Raw genomic sequence first — 24,326 nt, 5'->3', positions numbered from 1 at the left:
TCTGGGTTAGGGGACATTTCTTGCTTGTCTCTTATTAGCAGGGTTTTGTATTACTGCAGAGCAAAGCTTGTTTTGTCATTTGGGAAGTCCATCTTCAATTTGTTTTGAAGTTTACAGAGCTGTAAATTTTGGTTTAACTACAAATATAAAGCTAGATTTGCAGTAGCACATGCTTAATACTGCTCTATCTTGCTTAGGAAGTAAAGTTTCAGAAATGTGGTGTTTCTCCCTCCTGCCTTCTAACATGGGGAGGGGAAATAAACAAAAACACCTGAAGTTGGAGGGCAGAATGGAGGAAAATTGTCATACTTTGAGTCATTGAGTCATCTCTGGAGTAACTTAGGATTTTCCATATCCACTGAGAAAGCAGAGGGAGGCTAGCATGTGTTTGAGCTAGGTTAAGTATCTAAACTTGGGCAGGACAAACATACCCCCACACATTTAGTCGCTAACAGATGTATATGGCAATGGTAAAGACTTGTCAACTGGGAATACTTGTTCTGGGGTGCTTCTAATTGTTAAATTATTTAATTGGTATGAATTCATTGTATGTAAACTACTTCTGTTTTGGAAAGCTTAACCTGTTCAGGACTTAAGGAGAACACTGGTTAGCTAACCATGCAACAGGACAGTTGAAAGTTTCCATTTGAACATTCATGCATAAATAATTATTTATGCAAGTAATCTTATTAAAGTAAATGGAATTACATCTGAGACTGAGGACCTGAGAGAAATGTGCTCCTACTGCATGAATCTGTGCCAAAGAGCTTAAGTTCAGTGTCCCTTGGAGTGCTTGTCACATTTTTTAAAACAGTGTAGCTCATTAAAATAAACTGAATAGCTGTCATTCAGTTGTAAGCAAAGTTGATTATGGTCCTAATAGCTACCAGTAATCCTTCTAGGATTTTAGGAAGAAAAACTGGACCTCTCTTGTCCACTTAAGAAACTTCAGGCTGACTTCAGAGGAAATTTATTAGTGATTCTTTTCCTCCAGGAGTGTTAGCTGTGAGAGTGCTGATTTAAGGATCTTCCTTCAGTGTGAATGTACACCTGTTTTCTAACCCTTTGTGACTAAGTGCACTAACTGTAGAACCTTTTATTTTCCTTTAATGACAGGAAACAATTATGTGTAAAAGTAGAAGCCAATAGTTAACACAAATATTTTAGGTTATGTTTTGCTTAAAGCATGCTTTTTGTGTCACTGATGGAAAGAATCTTTAGCTTTAATTATCAGTTCCCATTATTTCCTCATGCTGCTTCAATGCTGTAGGTTTTGCTATTGGAATGCCTGTCTGTGAATTTGACATGGTTAAGGATCCAGAAGTACAAGACTTCAGAAGAAATATTCTTAACGTTTGTAAGGAAGCAGTGGATCTTCGAGATGCCAATGCACCGCATAGTAGAGCATTATATGTCTGTCCTCCAAATGTAGAGTCTTCACCTGAACTACCCAAACATATATACAATAAACTAGATAAAGGTAAGATAAATATTTACAGTAGAAACATAATGGGTTATTTTCAGTGATTGAAGTAAGAGTACAGCTGGTTACCTAGGTAACTTCAGTAAATCACTTTTATATAGACTTCACCAGTCTTACACCTTAAGTTATTCAGAGTAACTTTCTTGATACAGTGTAGTTTCAAAAGGGAGGCAACATTTAAAATTGCATTTTTGCTATTATGACAAAACTTCATAGAATCATAGAATAGTTTGATTTGGAAGGGACCTTAAAGATCACCTAGTTCCAGCCCGCATGCCATGGGTAAATAGAGGTGATTTTTTCTTTGTAATGGACAGAAAGCTTGTTGGCTTTGCTTTTTTTTTTTTCTATGACATTCAGAAATCTGGAATTAAATGATGCTAAATCACTAAGTTATCTTGCAGTCCTCAAATATGAAAGTTACTGCTGTTTTCTTGAAGATTTAGTCAAGTGTATTTGGTTAATTAAGGTATACTTAACCTCAAGGAGTAAAAGTTTGAATTTACAGTAGAGTCAAAAATGAACTGAGTGTAGTTCCTTGCATATTAGAAACCCTCTGTCAGTTTGTGCTATGAATCCTGTTCACATCTTTAATATTGCAAGCAATTCTCTGTGTTGGGGAGGGGTGAGAGATTGTTTGGTTTGGGTTTTTAAGATTATTTTGTGGGTTTGGGGTTGTTTGGTTTGTTTTGTTTGAAACTACACTGAAAATTATAGGCCTGACATTATTTTACATTTATCCTAGGGCAAATTATAGTGGTGATATGGGTAATAGTCTCACCAAACAATGATAAGCAGAAATACACCTTAAAAATCAATCATGACTGTGTGCCTGAGCAAGTTATTGCTGAAGCAATTAGGAAGAAAACGCGAAGTATGTTGCTGTCATCAGAACAACTGAAACTTTGTGTCTTGGAGTACCAAGGCAAATACATTCTAAAAGTGTGTGGCTGTGATGAATACTTGCTAGAAAAATATCCACTGAGCCAGTATAAGGTGAGTAACATGATGGATTTATTTTGAACTATGCTAACGTAATCCAAATCTGTGGTGGAGAAAAGTGATCAGTTTGATGACTGGCTTTCTCTTTCATCACATTAATACAAAACATAATAAATTAAAGTGTATGCTCTTGTAACTGGCTAATGCATGTGAGTAGTGTGCATATTTGTTGCTGTATGTGCTTCAAAAGAGAGAGGGGGAGAAGAGGTAATTTAAACTAGAATTTTTATCACTAGTCTTTTGTCCTTGAATGGCGTAGTTTACTCCTAACACTGATGGCAAAACAGTGGTAGGTACTCTCAGAAATATCCTAGGTTTCTGGTGGTAAGAGATGACTTACGCTTGAATGGGCTGATATAACACAAAAGGCAATTCAGTCAGGTGTTAAATTGAGACAACCATTGCTACTATGAATCTTCTTCCTTCCCCCTTTAGGGGTGGAAAAAAATCTAAACTACTTGTTTGCCTTTTACTTGTAATTTTTTTTTCCCCTTTTTCTTACATCTTATTAAAGGAGTGATAAACTTCCAGCACTGTGCAAACTATTCTTAAGTCTTCCTTGTGGCTGACTGTCCTTCATTTTCTGGGTTTTGTTAGTGCTGTGAGTGTGAGGCAGAACTGCTGACAGAAGAGCATCTGAGCAGTCCCCTCTCTGGAGCAGACAATGTTCCCCTGTAGATTTCCTGACAGACTGCTGCTGCTTCCTCTTTCAGGAATGTATTGTTGTAATAAACAGCTTCCATTCCTTTATCTAAAATGGTTGACAGTCTGCTTTCCAGAGCAATGGGGGAAAGAAGGGGGATAGGGAATCCTGATTAATGGGAAAAGCAGCTCTGTTCTTTGGGAGCTGGGGAACAAGTGCAGGCATACAGAAAAATACTGCACAGACATCTAAAGATCAAACACCAGACCTATTTGATCTAGTATGGTTTCTTCAGATGTATCTGGTGTGCCTTTACTGTGCTCCAAAAGAGCTTGCTAATTATGCTCCAGGGCTGGGCCTGTCTGAAGGCATTGTATTTTATGGTACTGTTGCTAGACTAAATGCTCTCAGCACTCAATCCTGAATGGACACCATACAGCCTTACAGCTGGAGTCAGCATCAGTGCTGAGCATAAGATAATAAGCACAACTGAACCAAAAATGACTGTCTGCCATTTGCCTTGGGCTTTCTGCCTATGGCTAGCTCTGCACACCAGGTTAGTACAACACCTTGGTATTGAAAAACAGCTCAAGCTCTAATCTGGAAGCAGTCTGATTTGTGCTACACTGTGATGGAGCTAAGGAGCTCTACAAGAAACCTCTCATCGTGTTGTCAGCTCTGTTCTCTAGCTCTTCCAATTCAACCTTCCACTTTGTAGATGCTATTCATATCTCAAAATCTGTACGAAGTGCTGCTGTGCAATCTTACCCTATGTTTTTAAGCTGTTGGATGTTAAAACTTTAAACACAGTAAAGGTTGTACATACAGGGACAATGATAAGCTCTTTAAATATGCTTTTACTTTTATATTTTCCTGAATATTTTTAAGTATAGATGATCAAGAGTATGAACTTTGAAAACATAATGAATTTTGGTTTGGTTTTCTTGCAGTATATAAGAAGCTGTATAATGCTTGGTCGCATGCCCAATCTGATGCTGATGGCTAAGGAAAGCCTATATACCCAGCTGCCACTGGACACCTTTACAATGCCATCTTATTCCAGGCGTATCTCTACAGCTACACCCTACATGAATGGAGAAGCTACAGCCAAATCCCTCTGGACTATAAACAGTGCTCTCAGAATAAGAATCCTCTGTGCAACCTATGTAAATGTGAACATTAGAGACATAGACAAGGTAAGGCAAATGCTGTGCAGGTTTTTGGCAACTCAGTTTCTTTCCTCAGTTTTCTATTATCTGTTTACATTGGAAAACTAGTGTTATTTAACATTTTAGAAAATTAGACTGCTCTGTTATGTAAGTACTCAGCTCCATTAAAGAAAATAGAAGTACGGCCGTATTTTAGCATCTGACACCTTTTGTATACTACTTCAGAAGTGAGTTGTAGTACTTAGATAAATATCCTGCCCGATAGGAGCAGGACTTAGTTTGCATAGTTCACTTCAGCTACGTATGTAATAGAAAAACAAACCCTATGTTATCTCTATTCTAAATAATAGTTATATTATGTTTAAGAATGTATTACGGTAATTAACAGTACTTCTGATGAGAGGATGCTGGATAGTGTGCTGCCGTCTTTGTTTTTGGAAAGGGAGGTGTGGAGAGATCAAAAAGACAAGGCAGATAGGGTTCAGTCCTATTGAACTGCAAGCCTGGCATGCTCTCTCGTAATTTCTTCAGTCTTTAACTATACCTTGACAGGGGAGGAATTGAGAATGATTTCAAGGGTTTTTTTTAGTGTTCATTTCAAGGTTATTACTGCATTTTTAAAGAACTAGTTTTGCAATTGAAAAGGGAAAAGACCAAAGCATTTTTTTCTAGAAAGGTATGTTTATATACTGTGCTTCCCACCTTACAGAGCATGAAATAATTGGGGTTGGGGAGTGATGGAGCTGTTAGGTTCTCAGATTTCTTTTTTTGTTTCTTTTTAAGTGATGAAAATGAAAGGATCATATGTTATAATTGTAGTTATGTTGATAGGATTGAAAAAAAATTATAGTAAAATTTCAAAGGCAGTACTAATATCAACATTTGCTTTTCAGATCTATGTAAGAACAGGTATCTACCATGGAGGGGAACCTCTGTGTGACAATGTGAATACGCAAAGGGTACCTTGTTCTAATCCCAGGTAAACTAAATAATTGAGTGACTGCTGAAAACCTGACTTCCAGGGCATCATAACTGAAGGAGTAAAGGCTTGCCTTAGCTGTTATTTAAGTAGTGCTCCTTTCTGGGAATTCCTTACCTTAAGCTTTATAAAAAAAATTATACATATCCCTATATTTATAAACAGAAGTAATTTAATTAAAACACAAGTATTTTATCTCACATCTGTTCAGTAAAGAAACTATACTATCTGTTTTACATGTGAATTTACAGTTGCCACTGAAACTCCAATATAATTACTTATTGATGACTTGGTGTTCAGAATGCCTGGGTAAAGGTCTTCCCGAATCTTCGTTAGTGAAGACAGGCGTTCCCCATAGGAGAAGGAACTACTTATTAGCACTGTGAAATCAGCATAGCTCTGGGTAGCTGAGCTCTCTTTTTCACTGTGAATCAACAGCAGGTGTTCCAGTTGCAGGTTCAGATTTTACTTTGAGCATGGGGCAATGTGATGTCATGTAACCTACAGATCTGTTTCAGTGAGGTTGCATGGTGTGTTCTAAAACAGAACCACCGAGTGTGGAGAGGTGGGTATCATTTGTTAACATGGAAGTGATTTCCAGATCTGGGCTGACTATTTTCGGGATATTTGACCTACCATCAATATTATCTGGAAAAATAACATGCATGAATTTAAAAGTGCACGTGAACTAAAGAAGCTTATATGCACTTTTAGGATATATTCAGAACAAGTATCTAAAAGATGTTCCTGTAACTTTGACTGAGGAGGTGTGAAATTTCAGCATCTGCTAGGATTAGAGGCAAAGTATGTGTTCAGAAGTAATTATTGATTTGCATTTTCTTTCTGACTTCATGTCTTTATGAATACATTTTGAAACTTATTTTTGTCTCTTTTCTATAAATATGGTTAGGCCGTATAGAGGGCTTACTAATACATATAGTTGTTGAAAAATAGCTCTCCTTCTGGGTTGCCCCAAATATAGCTATACTTGAACTGATATTTTGACTGGTTTACACACAAAATCTTGGAAAGGTGATGATGGGTATGGCTTGAAAACATGGGTTTAGTCACACAAATCTGTGTTATGAAATGAACAGATAAGAAAAGTGAATTAAGATTTATCTGCTAATTTCTTAATTCTTAGAGCAGGGTTTGGACAGTTATTTCTTTATAAAACTCTGCTTTTAGTAGCTACAGAGACATTGAAAAATTAATGCTGTCCTTGGAATCTGCTGCCTTTTCCAACTGAGAAAATTCACCATGGCAATTGGTTTAGGAAAAGAAACTACTCAGAAGTTCCTCTTCAAAAGCATGGTTCCACCAAGTGGGAAGTCTACTTAGAGAAGTTAACAAAAGCAAAATACATATTCCTGAAGAACAAATCTGTGCTCTTATTACTATGATAAATAGAATAATATTTGTATTAGGAATACTGGTTTGGATTTGTGTCATATTTCTGTTATATTCCCACCTTGCAGTTACCCTTTTATTTTCCAGTAGTTCAGATTCAGTTGCATTCTGAAAGCTCTGCCACATTTTTTCCCACTTGCTTTATTCCTGAAGTGAAAAATATTTTGCTAACTAAAAGTTATATTAGTGTAGTACATATGCAAATCCATTACTTCAGATTATGCCTACGCTGACAGTTGCAGTCAGTAGGTTTGCAAGACTGGAAATGAATGAACCTATTACTAAGTTTGCAGAAATTGAGCCTACCATGACTTTTTAAACAGTATTGGTGCTAGGATGCTACCTGGGGAAGTTTCCATTCCCAAAAGGAACGTGGGTAAATGCATGTAGGAGTACCCTTTTCCAGTGCGAAAGTGTACTTTTTGTACATGTATATAGTTTATGGAGGGATATAACAAATACCTGTTTAGTATAACTTTGATTTAATACAGTTGTCTGTCCCTTAACCTGGTTTTATTTTGCTTTTTAAATCTTATAGATGGAACGAATGGCTATTGTATGACATGTACATTCTTGATCTTCCACGTGCTGCTCGTCTGTGCCTTTCTATCTGTTCTGTTAAAGGCCGGAAGGGTGCGAAAGAGGTAAAATACTTCATGTCTTTAGTACAGTAATGAACAAAAACAACTGAAGTCAAGTTTGGGAAGATACTTGATAAATGCTGTACTGGCAACGAGTATTAGGACAATATTTGATTTTAATCTTATTTAAAAAAAGGGATTTTCTTTTCTTGTACCTTACTCAGACTACCACTGATGTTGTGATCAGAAGTTAACATGGAAAAAAGCTTACCTGATCAACAGTGAAAATAGCATCTACACTGTATTGCCAAGCTCAAAGATCAGTTGTTGGTGTTTTGAGGTGCAAGTGCCTTTAAACTCAAATTTCTAAACCCATATGTTACTTGCCTGTTAACTAAAAATGGCGATATTTATACTTGTATTTAGAATTGATCTTTAAAGAAAACTTGTATTACTTTAGTATTTGATGCAAGATCTCAGGTAGTCTTTTTTAAGAATCTGCGTATGGCATCTGATCTAGCCACAGCATCATTACATTATGCATTTGACTGTTACAGGTACTATACAGTTACTTTTGTCTACAATCAGATTTACAAATCTTACAGAATTGTAGGATGTTTGGGTTGGAAGGGACCTTTAAAGATCTCTGCCCATGGCAGGGATATCTTTCACTAGACCAGGTTGCTGAAAAGCTTCACCCATCTTGACCTTCAGTGTTCCCAATGATGGGGAATCCACAGCTTCTCTGGGCAACCTGTTTAAGTGTCTGACCACCTGTATCATTAAAAAAACCAAAAACTTGTCCAATCTAAACTTATTGTATGGGAGTTTAAAACTGTTACTCCTTATTATATTACTACAGACCTTGGTAAAATTTCTCTCTTTGTCAAAAAAACTTTGCATCATCTTGAGTTACTTTTGATGTGGGAAGATGTTAGCATGTGTTTGAAAGTGGTTTGATACCATTTTGCAAAATGACTGCCATGACAGTCATTCATGGTACAGCTTCCACAACCTGCTTTTCTGCTAATCTGGGAGTGTAGCAACTTGCTTTGGGGTGGAAATGTTATTTCTCCTGACTCACTCTACAGTAATTACTAGATGACACTAAAAAAAAATCCTTTAATCTCTTTAAGGAGCACTGTCCATTGGCTTGGGGAAATATAAACATGTTTGATTACACAGACACTCTTGTATCTGGGAAAATGGCTTTGAATCTTTGGGCAGTACCTCATGGCCTGGAGGATTTACTAAATCCTATTGGTGTTACTGGATCAAATCCAAATAAGGTAAATATTTGCATGCCAGCTTCCTCCTTAGTAGTTCAAAATATGTCATATTATAATTAGCATCATTCAATAGAAAAAGTAATTTGAATTCCCTTTACATAGGAAACTCCATGTCTGGAGCTGGAATTTGATTGGTTTAGCAATCCTGTGAAGTTTCCAGATATGACAGTGATTGAAGAGCATGCCAATTGGACTATATCACGTGAACTGGGGTTTAACTACAGCTATGCGGGGCTGGTAAGGCAAACTCCCCTTCTGATATTAGCTACTAAAATATGAAAGTAGTATTTACTACTTTGTTTATTTTACTCAGTATATTAGCAACAAAGAGGTTTTTTTCTTACATCCTGATTTAAAATCAATAAATGAATTTTTTGTTTTGTTTAGCAAAGTGAGTAATACATTCTCCTTTAAACTGACCTAATGCTTCACTGACCAACCAAAACACCTGAAAAGAGTAACTGTTTTACTGTGCGAACTGTTAAAGCATTTTTGACATTTTTATATTGCCAATGCAAATGTCTAAACTACCTGAACTTTTCAAAAGTTGCAGTTCTCCTTCAATGATGCTGTTTTAATTTGTTGCAGTTCTGTGTTTATAGGTAGACATTCTTGTGTATCCCAGAGGTGGTTATAACTCTTCACTGGATGCTTGATGGGTTAGTTATGAGCCGAAGTACAGGGAATTTTGAGGGAATTGACTGGCATACATGAGTGTAGCCCTTAATCTTCCCTCTTCCATGAAGAGAACCTGCACCTGGCTTTTTGGTGAGGTTTGGCACTTTCTTAGGAGCACTTGTTGGATGATTAGAAGGAGAAAAAAGGAAGTCAGTAAAGCTAAAAATATTATGTATTCAAAGACAAGGCTGTGAAATTACTTGGTATGTTTTACATTTTATTTTGGAGGCTGGTTCAAAGACTTGAGAATTTCCCCAAGAAAACTTTGTGGTCTGAGTGAAGAAGAGTCTCAGGGTGGAAAGTTTTGCTGTGCCAAAAAGTGTGTAGGTGTAAGCTTCCAGTCTGGGAGTTCTAGTGATATTTATAACAGACTCATCTCAGCGTATCTTGAACAAAGAGTTATAGGCATTTATTTCTCTTGTGACACCACAGGAAGTCCATCATAGAGTGGTATATCTGCTTATGGTATATATTGTAAGTGAGCAGTGCTGAGGGGCTCTTAATAAATGTTTAAAAACAGCTAGCTCCTTCGTAAATAACATTCCTTAGCTATAGCACAGCCTGTTACCTGCCCTTACATATGCTCAACTTGTTGTTTTCTATGATAATATGACCTGTATGCAAAACCAGAAAATGGTGAGGAGAATAAGCTCTCACTTCAGTGACGAAGTAATGATTATCTTAAACTTAAAATACAAGGTCAAATAAAGTCACAAATTACTGTCTTTCTTGTCATAATCCTTACAATATTGTAGAAGGTGGTCACAGTGGTTAAATATGGAGAAAGCCTATTTACACCAGTGAGTAAGTTGACAGGGAAACAGTCAGTATATCACTGCTTTGGTCTCACTTTCTCATTCATGCTGCTTTTCTTTCAACTCTTCTTGTGGTCTGCCAAAATCCTCTTACGTACTGTGCATATTCATAGCTGTTTGTAATATTAACCATATTTAGGGATTTAAAATGCAGCATGTTGTTACTCATTTAAAAATTGGATACTTGATTACTGTGTAGCATTGTCCATATCTGAAGGAGGTAAAAAATGCTTGTCTGAAATGGTCAAAATCAGCAAAGCAGTCACTGAGGTATGATTTCTAGCTAAATGTTTTTACTATGATACAAAGAGCATAACTTCCTTCGGTAAGCTTGAAATGCATTACACTGCATTTACAATCAATTAATACATATTGATAAGAGATCATTTATAGGTCCATTACTATCTCAAATATGAAAGAATTCTCAAATATGAAATCTAATTTACTGTCCCACAATTCATAGAATTTCAAGTTTTTGGTGTTGACCGCAACAGGATAAATGCATTTTCCTTCTGGGCTTGACCTAAACTATGATCTTTCTGACCCACTATGCAGGTACATTTTATACTTTCTTGACTTTCACTTACTATTTAGGATGACTCTTTCAGAATAAAGATGAATATGTGCAATTACTTGTTCTATTGAACAATATGAACTGTTTGATCTTATGTCAGGAATAGGGTGATTAAGTCACTTATCCAATAACTTCCTTGCATAATGACTCTCTTAACTGCTTTCACTGTATCCAATACCATAATATTTAAAAATGTGTTCTAAAAATTTTCCCATACCACATTGAGCGTAGTCCTGAATAATTTATCTCAACTTTTAAGTCCAATCCATGTGCTTCAGAACGATAGTAAAAAAAACCAAACATGTTGGTACATGTTCTTGCACTAGATCACACTACTAGTTCAAGATCTTGCACTGTCGTACTACTAACAGGGCAAGATGCTAAAAATCCTGTGAGACCTTAATATTGGTGGATGTAACATTGAAGGCCAGGATATTCCCACATAGTAGTAGTGAGCCCATCATGAGAACACATACTTCATGTAATTAAAGATAAATGTAAAATAAAGAACTTTCAGTCTGAAATAGATATTATATCATGTGGTATAACCTGACAGCTGTGTCTGTATTTGTGCACATTCTTAGAAAACACCACCTTTTAAAGGGTGCCTTGATCTCCTACCTGGAAATTTCAGATTGTTATTTTCTTCATCTTTTTTAAAGCTAGATGCGTTGTAAAGACCTTCTGTAAAAGCCATGTGGGTATTTGTGTTTCAAAGTACTAGTTCAGCCAGTTGACAACTTCCATTGTCACAACTGACAGACAAAGCTCACTCCATTCTTGTTTATTATCTTGTTTAATGTGCTGAGTAGAAATTGCCTAGGGAAAAAGCAGAATAAGAGGCCGAATACTGTGGTTCTACAGTTTAAACATTTTGAATTTGGAAGAGTGTTGATCTTATTCTTTTGTAGTGGTAGGTATCATGCAGATGTGAAAACAGGAGTTCACTACGAAAAACTCAGTTCTTGTGGAACTGTGGTAACTTCATCTTAAGTGTCAATCTTGTTTATTGCACTTGTATTTTATACTGAACACAGTAATATAAGTTTATTCAGATTTTTTGGTTTTTGCAGTGCAATTGATTGTGTAGCTGAAACCTCAAACTGCATGACTTTGTATGTTGCTTTGTAAAAAAAAAATCCACATTAAATGAACTGAGAAATGGAAAGTATAGGAAAAAAACGGAACTTGCCATATGAGGTGTGAAATATCTCATCGTAGTAGTTTCAATACCTCTGCCACTGGTCTAAGCTGGTTCTAATAAATGAAGTCTTATATAAAATTAATTTCCACATATACCAGTTCTGTTTTCTATACTCTTTGGGAAATATATTATGCTAATTCTGGTTAATGTTTTCTAGTCCTCCTGTTACTCTGGCTTTCCTGCAGCGTTCTGACTTTTGTTTACCTAGCTTCACACCCCATATTCTGTTTTTCCAGTTCTGTTTTTTTTCACTCCTTTCAGCAGCTTCTAGCTAATCTCAAAACTGGAGATGGAAATGACCAGTTTCATTTCATGCTGCATTATGTTGTTCATCAGGTGCAACTGCTGCTATTTCTCCACACATCTTAGTTGAAATGTCACTCTTCTTGTCCCAATAGTGGCTAGAAGTGGTTGTAGAAATCAAAGGCCTAGTCTTTCATCTCTCTGTTTTTAAATTTTAAGTCCTCAGTTACAACAAAAGAAAACAAGATAGTACTGCATGACATAGGCTGTTAAGTATTAAGTGCTCTTAAAGTACTTCATGTATGTTGTATGACAACAGAAGGAAATTTGTGGAGGGTTAATGGACTGCTTTCTCTCTGCAGAGTAACAGAATAGCTAGAGATAACGAATTAAGAGAAAGTGACAAGGAGCAACTTCGAGCTATATGTACACGAGATCCTTTGTCTGAAATCACTGAGCAAGAGAAGGACTTCCTCTGGAGCCACAGGTATTTAAGACCAAAAACTAAAGTAAGGAAAAGCCCTTGTTGGCACAGTCAGCTTTACCCCATTCACTCCAAATTTGTCATGACTGTCTTGGATTTTGCTCCCTTTTCTATGGTCTGTATTGGTTGGGTTAGTGTTTTAGAAAAGGCTTTTAAAGCATTCTGAATCATATCTCTTAATTCATAAGCCCATGGGGAAAAATAAGTTATTGAATTAGTTTACATTTTCCCCATTACTGCAGTCTTACTTTCATGCATGGATCCTAACACCACCATATGGTATTGATTGTTTTCTGCTGACAAAGGAAGAAAACGCGCAAGACCGAGGGGAACATAGTAGCTGGTTGTCAAAGCAAAAAGGGCAATTTGTACATACATCTTTTTTCTCTTTCACAGACACTATTGCGTGAATACTCCAGAAATTCTGCCCAAATTACTTCTGTCTGTTAAATGGAATTCTAGAGATGAAGTGGCCCAGGTAACATATAGCACTGAAGAAATTTTAAGTTTTGAAGAAGCTTTAAAATATGGTATTTAGGGAAACTTATGGAAGTTTAAAACATTTTATACATGTGTATGATACATTGAATGAAAACCTGTCCAAGTTGCCACTATAATTGATCGATCAGTCTGGTCCATAGTTTTTGTTCTTTAGCTCAGTCTGAGTCTTAAAATTTCCTCTTGTGGCAAAACTTGAATCCCTGTTACGTTGCTGATTTGTCAATTAGTCATATGTGAGGTTTTGTTTTCATTGTGTTTATAGTGGATAAAACGTCAGCTGGCAACTAATACCAAATTGTTTGTTGAGAGAGGGCTGGCAAGTAAATAGCTTCTGCTTGGATGCAGTTCATGTCTGACAATACCTTCCAGTAGCTGTGTATTACAGCTTCTTTGTAATCAATGCAAATACATAACGTGCTTGGGCTTCTTTTCCACAGATGTACTGTTTGGTAAAAGATTGGCCTCCAATCAAGCCAGAGCAAGCAATGGAGCTTTTGGACTGTAATTATCCAGATCCAATGGTGCGAGCTTTTGCAGTTCGGTGTCTAGAGAAGTACTTGACAGATGACAAACTGTCTCAGTACTTAATCCAGCTAGTACAGGTATATAACATGTTTTGGTATACTTATCTCTTGTGTATATCTAATAATCACAGAGGCTTAAATACAACAAAAGTTAAGGTGGTGTGAAAAACAGGTCATCAACAGTATGTTTCTATTGTGGATTATTTAGGAGGAGAAGATTAAATGTAGTTAATTTTCTGCAGTGCTGGGGTTTTGCATGTTGATACTAAATGCCAGGATTTTACAGAGATGCAGAACTGTTCTACCAGCTGGAACAGGCAGCTCTTTCGGCTGTTGTAACATATGGGAAAGCATGAGCAGAAGCATCTTCTCAAAATTTCAAGCTAGTTGAGGCCAAAATATTTTGTAATAGTGAAGGGAGCATCAGATGGTAAGTTCCTGAAACAGGCAGCCAATGCACTGTTAGTAAATACTGTTCAAATTCAAACACATGCAAGTGTTAATACCAGATCAGTCATTCTACAGAAATTCATGTAAAACATAGATTTATTTTTATATAACTTCCTTTAATCTGTATTTTATTCATAGAAGTAACTGCAGCAGATTATTTTTATTCTCTTTATCCTTAACTAGGTTCTAAAATATGAACAGTACTTGGATAATCAGCTTGTGAGATTTTTACTCAAGAAGGCACTGACCAATCAAAGGATAGGACACTTCTTCTTCTGGCATTTAAAGTAAGCTTAATATGTTAAGGGGTAGTGGGTTTCCTGTTAGCTGTAAACAATTTATTGTTCTAAAGGCTTGGCATACTAAAATGTCTTCTTTTTTTTTTTTTAAGGGAAGTATTACCACTTTGTTTCACACTGGTTAAAAGTTTGAGTGTAGAGTTTGGTAATAGGAGTCATCCTTTGTAGTTTCAAAAGCTAGTTAATCATAGATACTTGGTCTTCTACTTCTTTTTACATAATGATAATTATGCTGAAAGCAGGGTAGTCTGATTGCTGGAGGCCTCCTATCCTGTCAACCATTTACAACTTTGACAGATTACTGATGTTTGAACTTTATTTTTTTTATCACTCACCAGTCTTCCAGAAAATTTTACAAATAGTTGAGGTCTAAAGAGAGACACCCAATTTGACCAGATAAGACTTTGAAAAAATAACCCTTTGCACATGCTTATTAAAGACTTTATACAGCTTGATTGATAGCTTAAATATCTATGTTCTTCCTTACTAAGTGCACCAATGGCTTTTGTAATTTCTGGTGTTGAGAAGGCTGAGCATAGATCAGCCTACAGTATAATGGATTGTAGCTAGGTCTACCTAAAAATGCTGTTCTAAGACAGTGTGATCAAACACAGAAATAGAAGAAGCAAGGAATCTTTTTTATGCTTTGTTTTCTATTTCCCTTGGTAATCATCAAAGATAATGGAATAAATTCTCTGATTAACTTGTTTGAGGGATGTATTTAAGAGCTGCAAAGAATGAGAGGAGGTAAGAACATGGAAACTTGAGGGGGCACAGCCTGGGATTGTTTCGTTTTCTCCTTGTCTTATTTGGCCAGATTAGCTTTCCTCTTGGCAAAGAAACCTGGAATGTGAATAGAAAGCTCGAGTTTCTGGGAAGCATGGGTTTTGAATAAAGGCAAGGAATAGTGGTAGAGAGGACAGAAAAATCAAGAAGGAATTGGGGGAAAAGCCTATGAACTCTGTGCCAAATTAGTTGTAAAAGGTACTGAAGTTGGATCAGTCTAGTCAAAATGAGATGAGCTGTGGGAGATTAATAGAAGTTATTTACCTGAAAAGGATGGATCTATAAGCAGCTCTCAGGAAGATGTGCCATTGGGATGATGTTACAGCTATAGTTTCATTTTTGGCACCTCTAAGTGGTCTTGTCTTTAAGCTATAACTGTTCTTCCTCTCTGTGTAGGTCTGAAATGCACAATAAAACTGTAAGTCAGAGGTTTGGTTTACTTCTGGAGTCCTATTGTCGGGCATGTGGAATGTACCTAAAACATCTGAGCAGGCAGGTGGAGGCTATGGAGAAGTTGATTAACCTCACTGATATTCTCAAGCAGGAAAAAAAAGATGAGACCCAGAAGGTATTATGTCTGCATCCCTAGACTATTGCTGTTGAGTCACAGGAATTACTCTGAACTGTGTATTAACTGATTAACTAGAAAAGTATTAAAGATAACTTGAGTATATAGTATGTTATTCTAGAAGCTGCTATATTTTCTATGTGCATTGCCATTGTCTACCTCTTAAGGCAATAGATGTAAGGGTTTTAATTTGTACAGTGTGCGGCTAAGTAGAGTTGCTTACACTGGAACTGTGCAAAACTATAGAAACAAAGCTAAAAATCTGAAACTTACTTTCACTTACATATAATTAGTGTTATCAAAATGTGAATGTGATTATTTATCAGGTACAGATGAAGTTTCTTGTTGAACAAATGAGGCGGCCAGATTTTATGGATGCTTTACAGGGTTTTATCTCTCCTCTTAATCCTGCGCATCAACTGGGAAATCTTCGGTATTGTATTCAGTTTTTAAATTTATCTAGATATTTAAGTAAATGCTTAGTAATGTTAAGGTTAAATGTTAACATACTGAAAAATGTTAGTATCTTCAAAGTTCATTGAAAAAAATTTGTAGCAGAGTAACTCATGAAAAGTGAAGTAGTTTCAGCCTAATGGTTTACCAATTTAGGGAACAACATGACAGCTGTTCCTTTAAGGTGACAGGAAGCGCAGACCTTTTTTCATTTGTAAGGAACACACACTGCCAAAGGGAAATTACGATACAGCCGGCTCTTCTGTTGGGCCTAGCAAATGGGTAACATTGCACTTACTAATTTAAGTTTGATTGTCAGTTAACCCGTGCATCTTTAACTTGATACTATTACAAAGAGTTTGATGAAAATAGGGAGAACTTAATGTTATGGAAATATTAAATGAAAATCTGTATGTGCCTGTTTCATAGAAATCTTACCTCTTTTTTTAGGCTTGAGGAGTGCAGGATAATGTCGTCTGCAAAAAGGCCACTGTGGTTGAACTGGGAAAACCCAGATATTATGTCTGAATTGTTATTTCAGAACAATGAAATAATCTTTAAAAATGGAGACGGTAAGGAAAAGCAAGTGTAATCCAAAAGCTACATATCTGTTTATTTTCCTAACCTACTGTTCAGTATTTTTTTTAAGTATATAAAATGCAGGGGGGGGGGGGGGGGGGAAGGAGTGGGAGGAAAGCAGTTTTCCAGAAAAATTAAGCATGTACAAGTAAGAGTTGTGCAAATTTTGTAGGTTCCAAGCTGCTCAGTCTGTTGAGGTGGAACATGGTTCTATCTCAGTACTTTGTTCTTTTTACTTGAAAATGTCTTCCAAGATATTACAGAAGTGTGATCTGTAGTTCCATTGTCATGATTTTAGTGTATATTTTTTAAACAGCTTTGAAATTGCCACCATAAATTTATATTCACTCTTAACTACTTAACACATGTTTCTCTTTATTGAGAGAACAAAACCTCCACTGAACTCTGCAAGCCTCATTTCCTTTAGGCATACTTTTGGGGGGAAAAGTAAGATGTATAAAGTGCTCTGGTGTTACGAAATTTGTATTCTCTATGTATTTGCAAATCTTTATGTATTTGACTATTCCAGACTTGCGTCAGGACATGCTGACACTTCAGATAATTAGAATTATGGAAAACATCTGGCAAAATCAGGGTCTGGATCTTCGGTAAGCGTTAGAGGTCATTCTCAAGCAATCCTGTTCTTAATGGTTTTTGCATTAGTTTGTTACCAGAGATTGCTTCTCTTTTCCCAAGGGTAATAAATGCTATAAATAGGCATGTCTGTATATGTAAGAGCAATTTTCAATTTTTTTAATGACCTTCAGTTAACTAAACTACTGAATTCTGTAGAGATAACATTGTATTTGAAAAATACTTAAGTCATTCAGATGGGTGCCAGGGGTATACATGCAGGAATGGATACAAGAGCTAACACACACAGTAGCCAGCCTATGGTGTGCTAATTTGTATCTGTAGGATTTGCTTTGAACAAGTTGCCAAACTTGCAGCCCAGTTGAGTGATGACTCTTTGTAGTGAGTATCCTCATTTCAGTACACAAAGTAGGTATTGCCCAGTTTTGATACATGTACAGCTTCTCCACCTTTAAATAGTCTGTGATTACAGTAACTTCTGCAGAATGCCATTTAGTATAAACTATTCTACTTCTAGAAAACTGATACTAGACAGGTTATGCTTCCAAATTCACATTTGCTGTTTGGTAGATTTTTCTTTTTTAGGTGGTGGCATAATAGGGCTGCCTCTGCGCTGTCAAGCAAAGTATGTTCTTTGCACCCCCAGTTCTCATTTTCTCATTACCTAGATAAAAGAACCTACTGGTCTACATCATCTCTAATGTGTCCGGGAAACTATTGTGCTCTAGTACTGTAATGAGGAACAGAATCATGGCGTTGTCTAAGAATGGTTTGCAGAGTTACAGTTCACAGTCCCCACATCTTGAAGAGTGCCAGTTATGGAAACCTGCATAAATATACCTGTCGCACCTCTTGCCACCATTATTCTTTAAACAGGTGGCATGAAGCTTTAGAAGAGAAGTGGAATAAGCACGATGTGACAGGCTGATTAAAAAAAAATCAGAAAAATTGTAACTGGCCCTCTGCTGTACTGAAAGACTGAAACGAGCATGCAGGATGAGGCACCTGATGGGCCCTGAATCTTGAGCAAGCTGCACATTACACTAATGGACAAAGATAAAATCTTTTGAGGATCTAGAAATTGCAACTCATCCCACTAAGGCCATTAAACTGTATCTCTCTATGGCACAGAAAGTCTAACAGTCTTTAAGAAAACAGATGGGTTGCACTGTTTTCCTTTGACCTTCAGATCAGATTTTTATCTAAAAATGCAAGTGCAATTAGGTATAAATATTTTTTTTAGTAACTGCAAATAAGTGCTGTTAATCCATAAAGGAGAAGCTCACCTCCACAGCAACACCAGCAACCAGCTCTGCCACTGGCTGTGCATTGCAGTGGTGCCTCTCGGATTCTTACGTCTAATACAAAGCCATGATAGTTGTGTTTGGTGTTTTTTTTCCCACCATGGCATCACTAAGAACTTCTGATGCCCCAGTGTTCCTAAAAGGCTGGTTTACTCTACAGGTGTGACACTTTCACTCCAGAAAGGAAACTTCAGGAGAGAAAAAGGCTGCTTTTAGGTACATGACCGTCACTCCCAAATATTTTAACAGGATATTAAGCATGGTAATAGCCATGTTTCTTTCGGTCTTTGAGCAAAGGACTGGTTTTGACTTATTTTTTGCAGATAAAATGTTTTGAGCATAACAGAAGAAATACAAATTTTAAAGGCAGGGTGAGGAAAGAGACCTGTGAAAGGCAAGGCAATGGAATTAATTTCATTTACTTATAAAGAGAAAAAATGGGCTACTCAGATCATAGAATCATAGAATCAACTAGGTTGAAAAAGACCTTTAAGATCACCAAGTCCAACCGTTACCCCAGTACTGCCAAACCCACCACTAAACCATGTCACTAAGGGCAAACTTACCTCCCCCAAAGATCTCCCGTTATGGTTGCCCCTCATGATATCCACTCACAGACATCTCTCATCTAGCCCCCTTAGTGGCCCACAGTGTTTAGCTGCTGCCCTTACCCACCATGGCCACACCTCACACCCCATGGCAGCCCCTGCTTCTCCCCTCATGATCTTTCCTCGTGACTGTCCCTTACCCCTCATGGCCACCCCCCACTTCCCACAGCTGCCCTTGCTCTCCCCTCACGATCTTTCCTCATGGCCATCCCTCCTCTTCTCCCCTCACAGTCTCCCTTCATGGCTGCTGCTCCTCTCCCCTCACGATCTTCCCTCATGGCCACCCCTTCTTTCCCTTCATGATCTTCCCTGAGGGCTGCCCTTCCTCTCCCTTCATGATCTCCCCTCACCACTGCCCTTCAGCCCTTATAGCCACCCTTCATCCCCCTCATGTTCAGCAGTTTTTGAATTAATATCATCCTTTGAGTTTCACTTTGTGGTCCTGTGGATTACAAAAAGTTGATTTTATGATTTTCTTTGAAGAGTCCATTAATAAGTATCCATTTACAGTTCACTAACATCTGGGTAACATCAGTCTGGTTGACTGTAGAGTCCAGTTTAGAATTTGTAATATGGTCAGATACTATTAAGAAACTCATTTTGAAGGTCCTGTGCTGGTTTTACATACAAACTATTACCTGCTGCTTGCTTACCCATGGAGTAAGGGTAAGCCCATGGAATCTTAACACATATTTTCTGACTGCATAGATTCTATCTCTAATAATTCACTTTGAATATCATTGAATAGATATTATTAAATTATGCTGAATGCCTTTTAAAGGGTTTTTCCAGTGTATTCCCTAAGGCCTCCAGGAACACGTTACTAAACTTTTGCCTCAACCTTTTGTCCTGATATAAAACGGAAGAATGACATTGGTGGACACAGCAGCTGGCATGTTACTGTACTAATATCTGGTACATTTTTTCCACAAGACTAGTGTTAATAAAACATTAAAACAGGTTTTCGTATCCTAAAGTAAGTGACAGGACATACTTGATAAAGCTTATCAAACATACCTGTTGCTTGCTGTCTTAAAACTTAACTTTAAAAAAAAAACCTTCTTCTTTTAGGATGTTGCCTTATGGTTGTTTGTCTATTGGTGACTGTGTGGGACTCATCGAGGTAGTCAGGAGCTCTCATACCATCATGCAGATTCAGTGTAAAGGAGGCTTGAAAGGAGCATTGCAGTTCAACAGCCATACATTGCATCAGTGGCTCAAGGACAAGAACAAAGGAGAAATGTGAGATTTCCTGTTGCTTGTTTTTCTTGTTCATATGCTCTTTGATGAAAACTTCCAGAGAACTAAAGCTGATCAAGTGTGGAATTATGTCCATCTGGTTTTGGTTGGTTTATTTTCTTCCCCTTGGCTTGTTTGCCTAGGATTCCTGGTTGTAGCTCTTTTAATGGGTTCAGTTGTGTGGCTTCTCTCAATGATAAAGCTTAAGTTGGAAGTAGAGCTATGAAAATATGGCTTAGGTCTCTATTTTAACACTAGCTCATCAAAATGAAAACTGCTGGACTTCAAAAGAGTCAATTTAATAGCTAATTTACTGTTCCGTGATCTAACAAAATACTACTGTTCTCAAGAGTATGCTGAATTTCTGCCTTACTGTGATAAGGTCCAGAAGCTCTGCTTCATTGATAGAGGATAGTAGAAGTTGGCTTGTCCTCAATGGAGGGAGGGAAGGTGGAAATCTACACTTCTGTGTCTTTAGAACACCTGTATGAAAGTATCTCCTGTTTTCAATAGGTATGATGCAGCTATTGACTTGTTTACACGTTCTTGTGCTGGCTACTGTGTTGCTACCTTTATACTGGGCATTGGTGATCGCCACAATAGTAACATCATGGTGAAAGATGATGGACAAGTAAGATATGTTTTTCTAAAAACATAGCATGATGTCATATGTCACCTTGATATGAGTTGGTTTAAAAAGAAAAATCCATCTGAACTAGAAGTAAATGATCAGTTTTACTATGACATACTTTATACAAAGAATTACTAATCTTAAAATACCATTCTGTTTTTCCAAGCTGTTTCACATTGACTTTGGGCACTTCCTGGATCACAAGAAGAAAAAATTTGGTTATAAAAGGGAGCGTGTGCCATTTGTCTTAACACAGGACTTCTTAATAGTGATTAGTAAAGGAGCCCAAGAATGCACTAAAACAAGGGAGTTTGAAAGGTGAGCCTTTGCAGCATTTAACTTCCAGAGTATTTTGTACCTAAAATACCTACTTAGTACATTTTATCTTTAATTATTAGACCTTTTAACTGAAAAGTAGTATTTTAATTGGCTTGCAGCGGGAATGTTCTAATCCTGTAGCTGAAGATCAGCTGTCCACTTATCACTCAGTAGGTGATAGCTCATATATGGACTTGGGTTCATGAAACTTCACTTTAGTTTTTCAGGATCAGGACAGATGTGAATAAAGGTAAAATTTTAAATATCTGAAATTCTTTTGATAACACTTAAAATCCTCTTAGCATTGTGAAACTGCAAAACAAGAATTCTCAAATATCAGGTGTAATGTGCATCAGAGGCTTGCCGGTTACTCAGCAATGCTTCTCTCTCCTATAGCTGCTGTGATATCAGCTCTTCAGCTGGCCTGTGTAGTTTATGACATCCTGCAGAACCTGCTAAGAAAAGATAACTTTAAAATAATAAATACCTGATGTGTCTTTCCAGAGATCCAGTCTTTGAGAGGTTTCAATTTTAATCTTTATTTCATTATTAGGCAGAGACAGATTTTAAATTATAGTGTCTGTCTCAATGCTGCAGTGAAGATTTTTTTTGCCTTTTTTTTTTTTCCTTAACCTGGCTTAAATTAGTGGCTTCAGCATAAATGTGCATTTCTCACACAGTGTTGTGATACAGCAGATTCCCCTGTCTTCAGTGCCTTCTGTAGAGTTATCTAAGGAGCAACAGCTACTGCCCTTTTAAAACTACAGGAGAAGTGCATCTCTGATAACCAGAAAAGCATTTTTTTGCAGCTGTGTATCAGGAAATGTGCTTTGAAATCTGAAATACCAGTAGCAATGAGTGAAATGGCTGTGTGAACACCCATAAACTTGTGTTAAATACTTGCATGAATTGCAAATGAGGTTAAAGGCTAGAAATCCTGTCTTCAGTCTGGCTATTTTATTAGTCTGACCACTACTAATTCTTACTGAAATTAAGATAAACCTAAGTAGGAAGATGAGTATATTTTCTCAGCAACATTATGGTGTTCTTATTGGACTGTCTACTTCTTTAGTGTCCAGTTACCTGAAAACTGGTTTGGAAGTGCAAAAGTAATACCCATCTAACAGGGAAATACACTGACTTTATTTTCCCCTGTCTCTTACAGGTTCCAGGAGATGTGTTATAAGGCTTATCTAGCAATTCGGCAGCATGCCAATCTCTTCATAAATCTTTTCTCCATGATGCTTGGCTCAGGAATGCCAGAACTGCAGTCCTTTGATGATATTGCATACATTCGAAAGACCCTTGCATTGGACAAAACTGAGCAGGAAGCTCTGGAGTACTTCATGAAGCAAATGAATGATGCTCACCATGGTGGCTGGACAACAAAAATGGACTGGATCTTTCACACAATAAAACAACATGCTTTGAACTGAAATGAAAGCAAAGAAAACAAGAACTGATAGCCCACTTTGTGGGTACTGCACTGTTAATACCCATTAGCAGCAAAGACTGGTTGCATAGGAATTGCACAAACCATGAAGAACATCTGAATTTATGGCAAGAAAGGAGATGAACTGCTCAGACAACTGTTGAAAAATAATGTAAAACAGGGTTTCAGATAGCACGAAAATTGTACACTTCAAAAATTAAGCTTTAGTATGATGTGTGACTTCATGTTATGCCTTAAGCCCAAAAAGGTAAACTTGGAAGAACGTTTCCTTTTTTCTTTTGATAGGATAAATTAGAAGGAGAAAGAAAATAGTGCTAGCATGAACATAGAGTCCATCACATATTACCTTAGATCTGGTACAACAGGTGGAGCCTATGCTGGATTGACAAGGGTGGAAAGAGAATTCAAGTGATAGCAAATATTTAAAATCAGCATAGGTTGAAGGAAAGGAGTCTTAAGCTCAAAGATCTAAAAACAATAGTGAGAGGACAGTGCCTTTTAAATGTGCTCAGAGGCATTAACAGTTACGGGGTTTAGATGACCCTTTGATTTCTGGGTCAGTCACATGCACAGTTTCTGAAAGCAGTAGGAAATAGGCCCCCTTGGTATGGTGTTTCTTCTGCTCAGTATTTCTAGAGGTGCAATTCATACCTTCACAAAGAAACTCCCTGTCATCCCCCAAAACTGACTAACCTGGAAATTGAATGGTCAAATTGGGTTTAGTGCAACAGAGAGTTGTATTGTTCATCTTAGGTTTGGTTTAATCTAACTTGAACTGAATAGATTTTTTTCATACATGTTTTCCAGAACCTAAAGAAAGGTGAGTTATTAAAATTATTGAAAGATTATTTTTTTATAAAGGCTATTTATATAACAGGAACTATTATTAATATATATTCTTTATTTACATGATTTGTCCAATATTCACTCTTTTAATTTTGCAGCCCAGTTCTATCTGTCCAAGGCTCCCGTTTCCATTAACGTCACTGAAGGTGACCAGATATACTCCTAGGACCAAATTCAACCCTGGTGAAAGAGGACACAAGTACCATTAAAGCAGTGGGACATACACCCACTAATGCCAGAGGTGAACTTGGCCTAAGTCTCTTCAAAAATTTTTTGGCATCACTCATCACATTACTGAAGTGATATGCTGGCTATTTAAGGAATGTCCATTTAAGCCCTCAGTCTTTGGGTCCACCATTTCTCCTCTTTCTTCTTCCTTTGGAAGTGGTTGTTTAATCCAGATAACATCAGTAACACATACATCAGAAAGAGAAATTTAGGTTTTTCAATATGATCAGTAATAAGCAGTTCAACATACAGCAGATGCGTTGGCTAGCTCAAAGCATGTGGAGTTACCAAACATTTTATAGCTTTGTCTGTTTTGTGTGTGTGTGTAATATATATTTGTAAATGTAGTTGTTGTCCTCTTAACACAATACAATGTGTGCAATCAGTTAAA

General features: G+C 37.0%; 1 protein-coding gene across 10 annotated transcripts in view; it reads left to right on the top strand.

Moving 5' to 3' along the window:
• The window catches only part of PIK3CA (phosphatidylinositol-4,5-bisphosphate 3-kinase catalytic subunit alpha), a 42,041-nt gene extending 17,715 nt beyond the window's left edge, over positions 1–24,326 (top strand). For 8 of the 10 annotated variants that reach the window (XM_061353535.1, XM_061353536.1, XM_061353534.1 and 5 more), the window contains 19 exons: positions 1,271–1,480; positions 2,229–2,479; positions 4,079–4,324; positions 5,191–5,276; positions 7,225–7,330; positions 8,404–8,556; positions 8,659–8,793; positions 12,433–12,557; positions 12,951–13,032; positions 13,493–13,657; positions 14,213–14,316; positions 15,511–15,682; positions 16,009–16,115; positions 16,586–16,707; positions 17,244–17,322; positions 20,292–20,462; positions 20,973–21,090; positions 21,257–21,408; positions 22,574–24,326. In XM_061353535.1, coding sequence (XP_061209519.1) covers positions 1,271–1,480; positions 2,229–2,479; positions 4,079–4,324; positions 5,191–5,276; positions 7,225–7,330; positions 8,404–8,556; positions 8,659–8,793; positions 12,433–12,557; positions 12,951–13,032; positions 13,493–13,657; positions 14,213–14,316; positions 15,511–15,682; positions 16,009–16,115; positions 16,586–16,707; positions 17,244–17,322; positions 20,292–20,462; positions 20,973–21,090; positions 21,257–21,408; positions 22,574–22,844 — 2,855 coding nt within the window. In that variant the 3' untranslated portion in view covers positions 22,845–24,326. The remainder of the gene's footprint in view (positions 1–1,270; positions 1,481–2,228; positions 2,480–4,078; positions 4,325–5,190; positions 5,277–7,224; positions 7,331–8,403; positions 8,557–8,658; positions 8,794–12,432; positions 12,558–12,950; positions 13,033–13,492; positions 13,658–14,212; positions 14,317–15,510; positions 15,683–16,008; positions 16,116–16,585; positions 16,708–17,243; positions 17,323–20,291; positions 20,463–20,972; positions 21,091–21,256; positions 21,409–22,573) is intronic. The other 2 variants (XM_061353538.1, XM_061353540.1) reach the window with 2 other exon arrangements.

Source organism: Neopsephotus bourkii, unplaced genomic scaffold, assembly GCF_033783945.1.
Source record: "Neopsephotus bourkii isolate Nb327-2 ecotype Australia unplaced genomic scaffold, CSIRO-AGI_Nbou_v1 NB_678, whole genome shotgun sequence".
In the NCBI taxonomy this organism is placed as follows: domain Eukaryota; kingdom Metazoa; phylum Chordata; class Aves; order Psittaciformes; family Psittacidae; genus Neopsephotus; species Neopsephotus bourkii.
The sequence above is the reverse complement of the archived record's forward strand: the minus strand, read 5'-3'. Positions and strand labels throughout refer to the sequence as shown.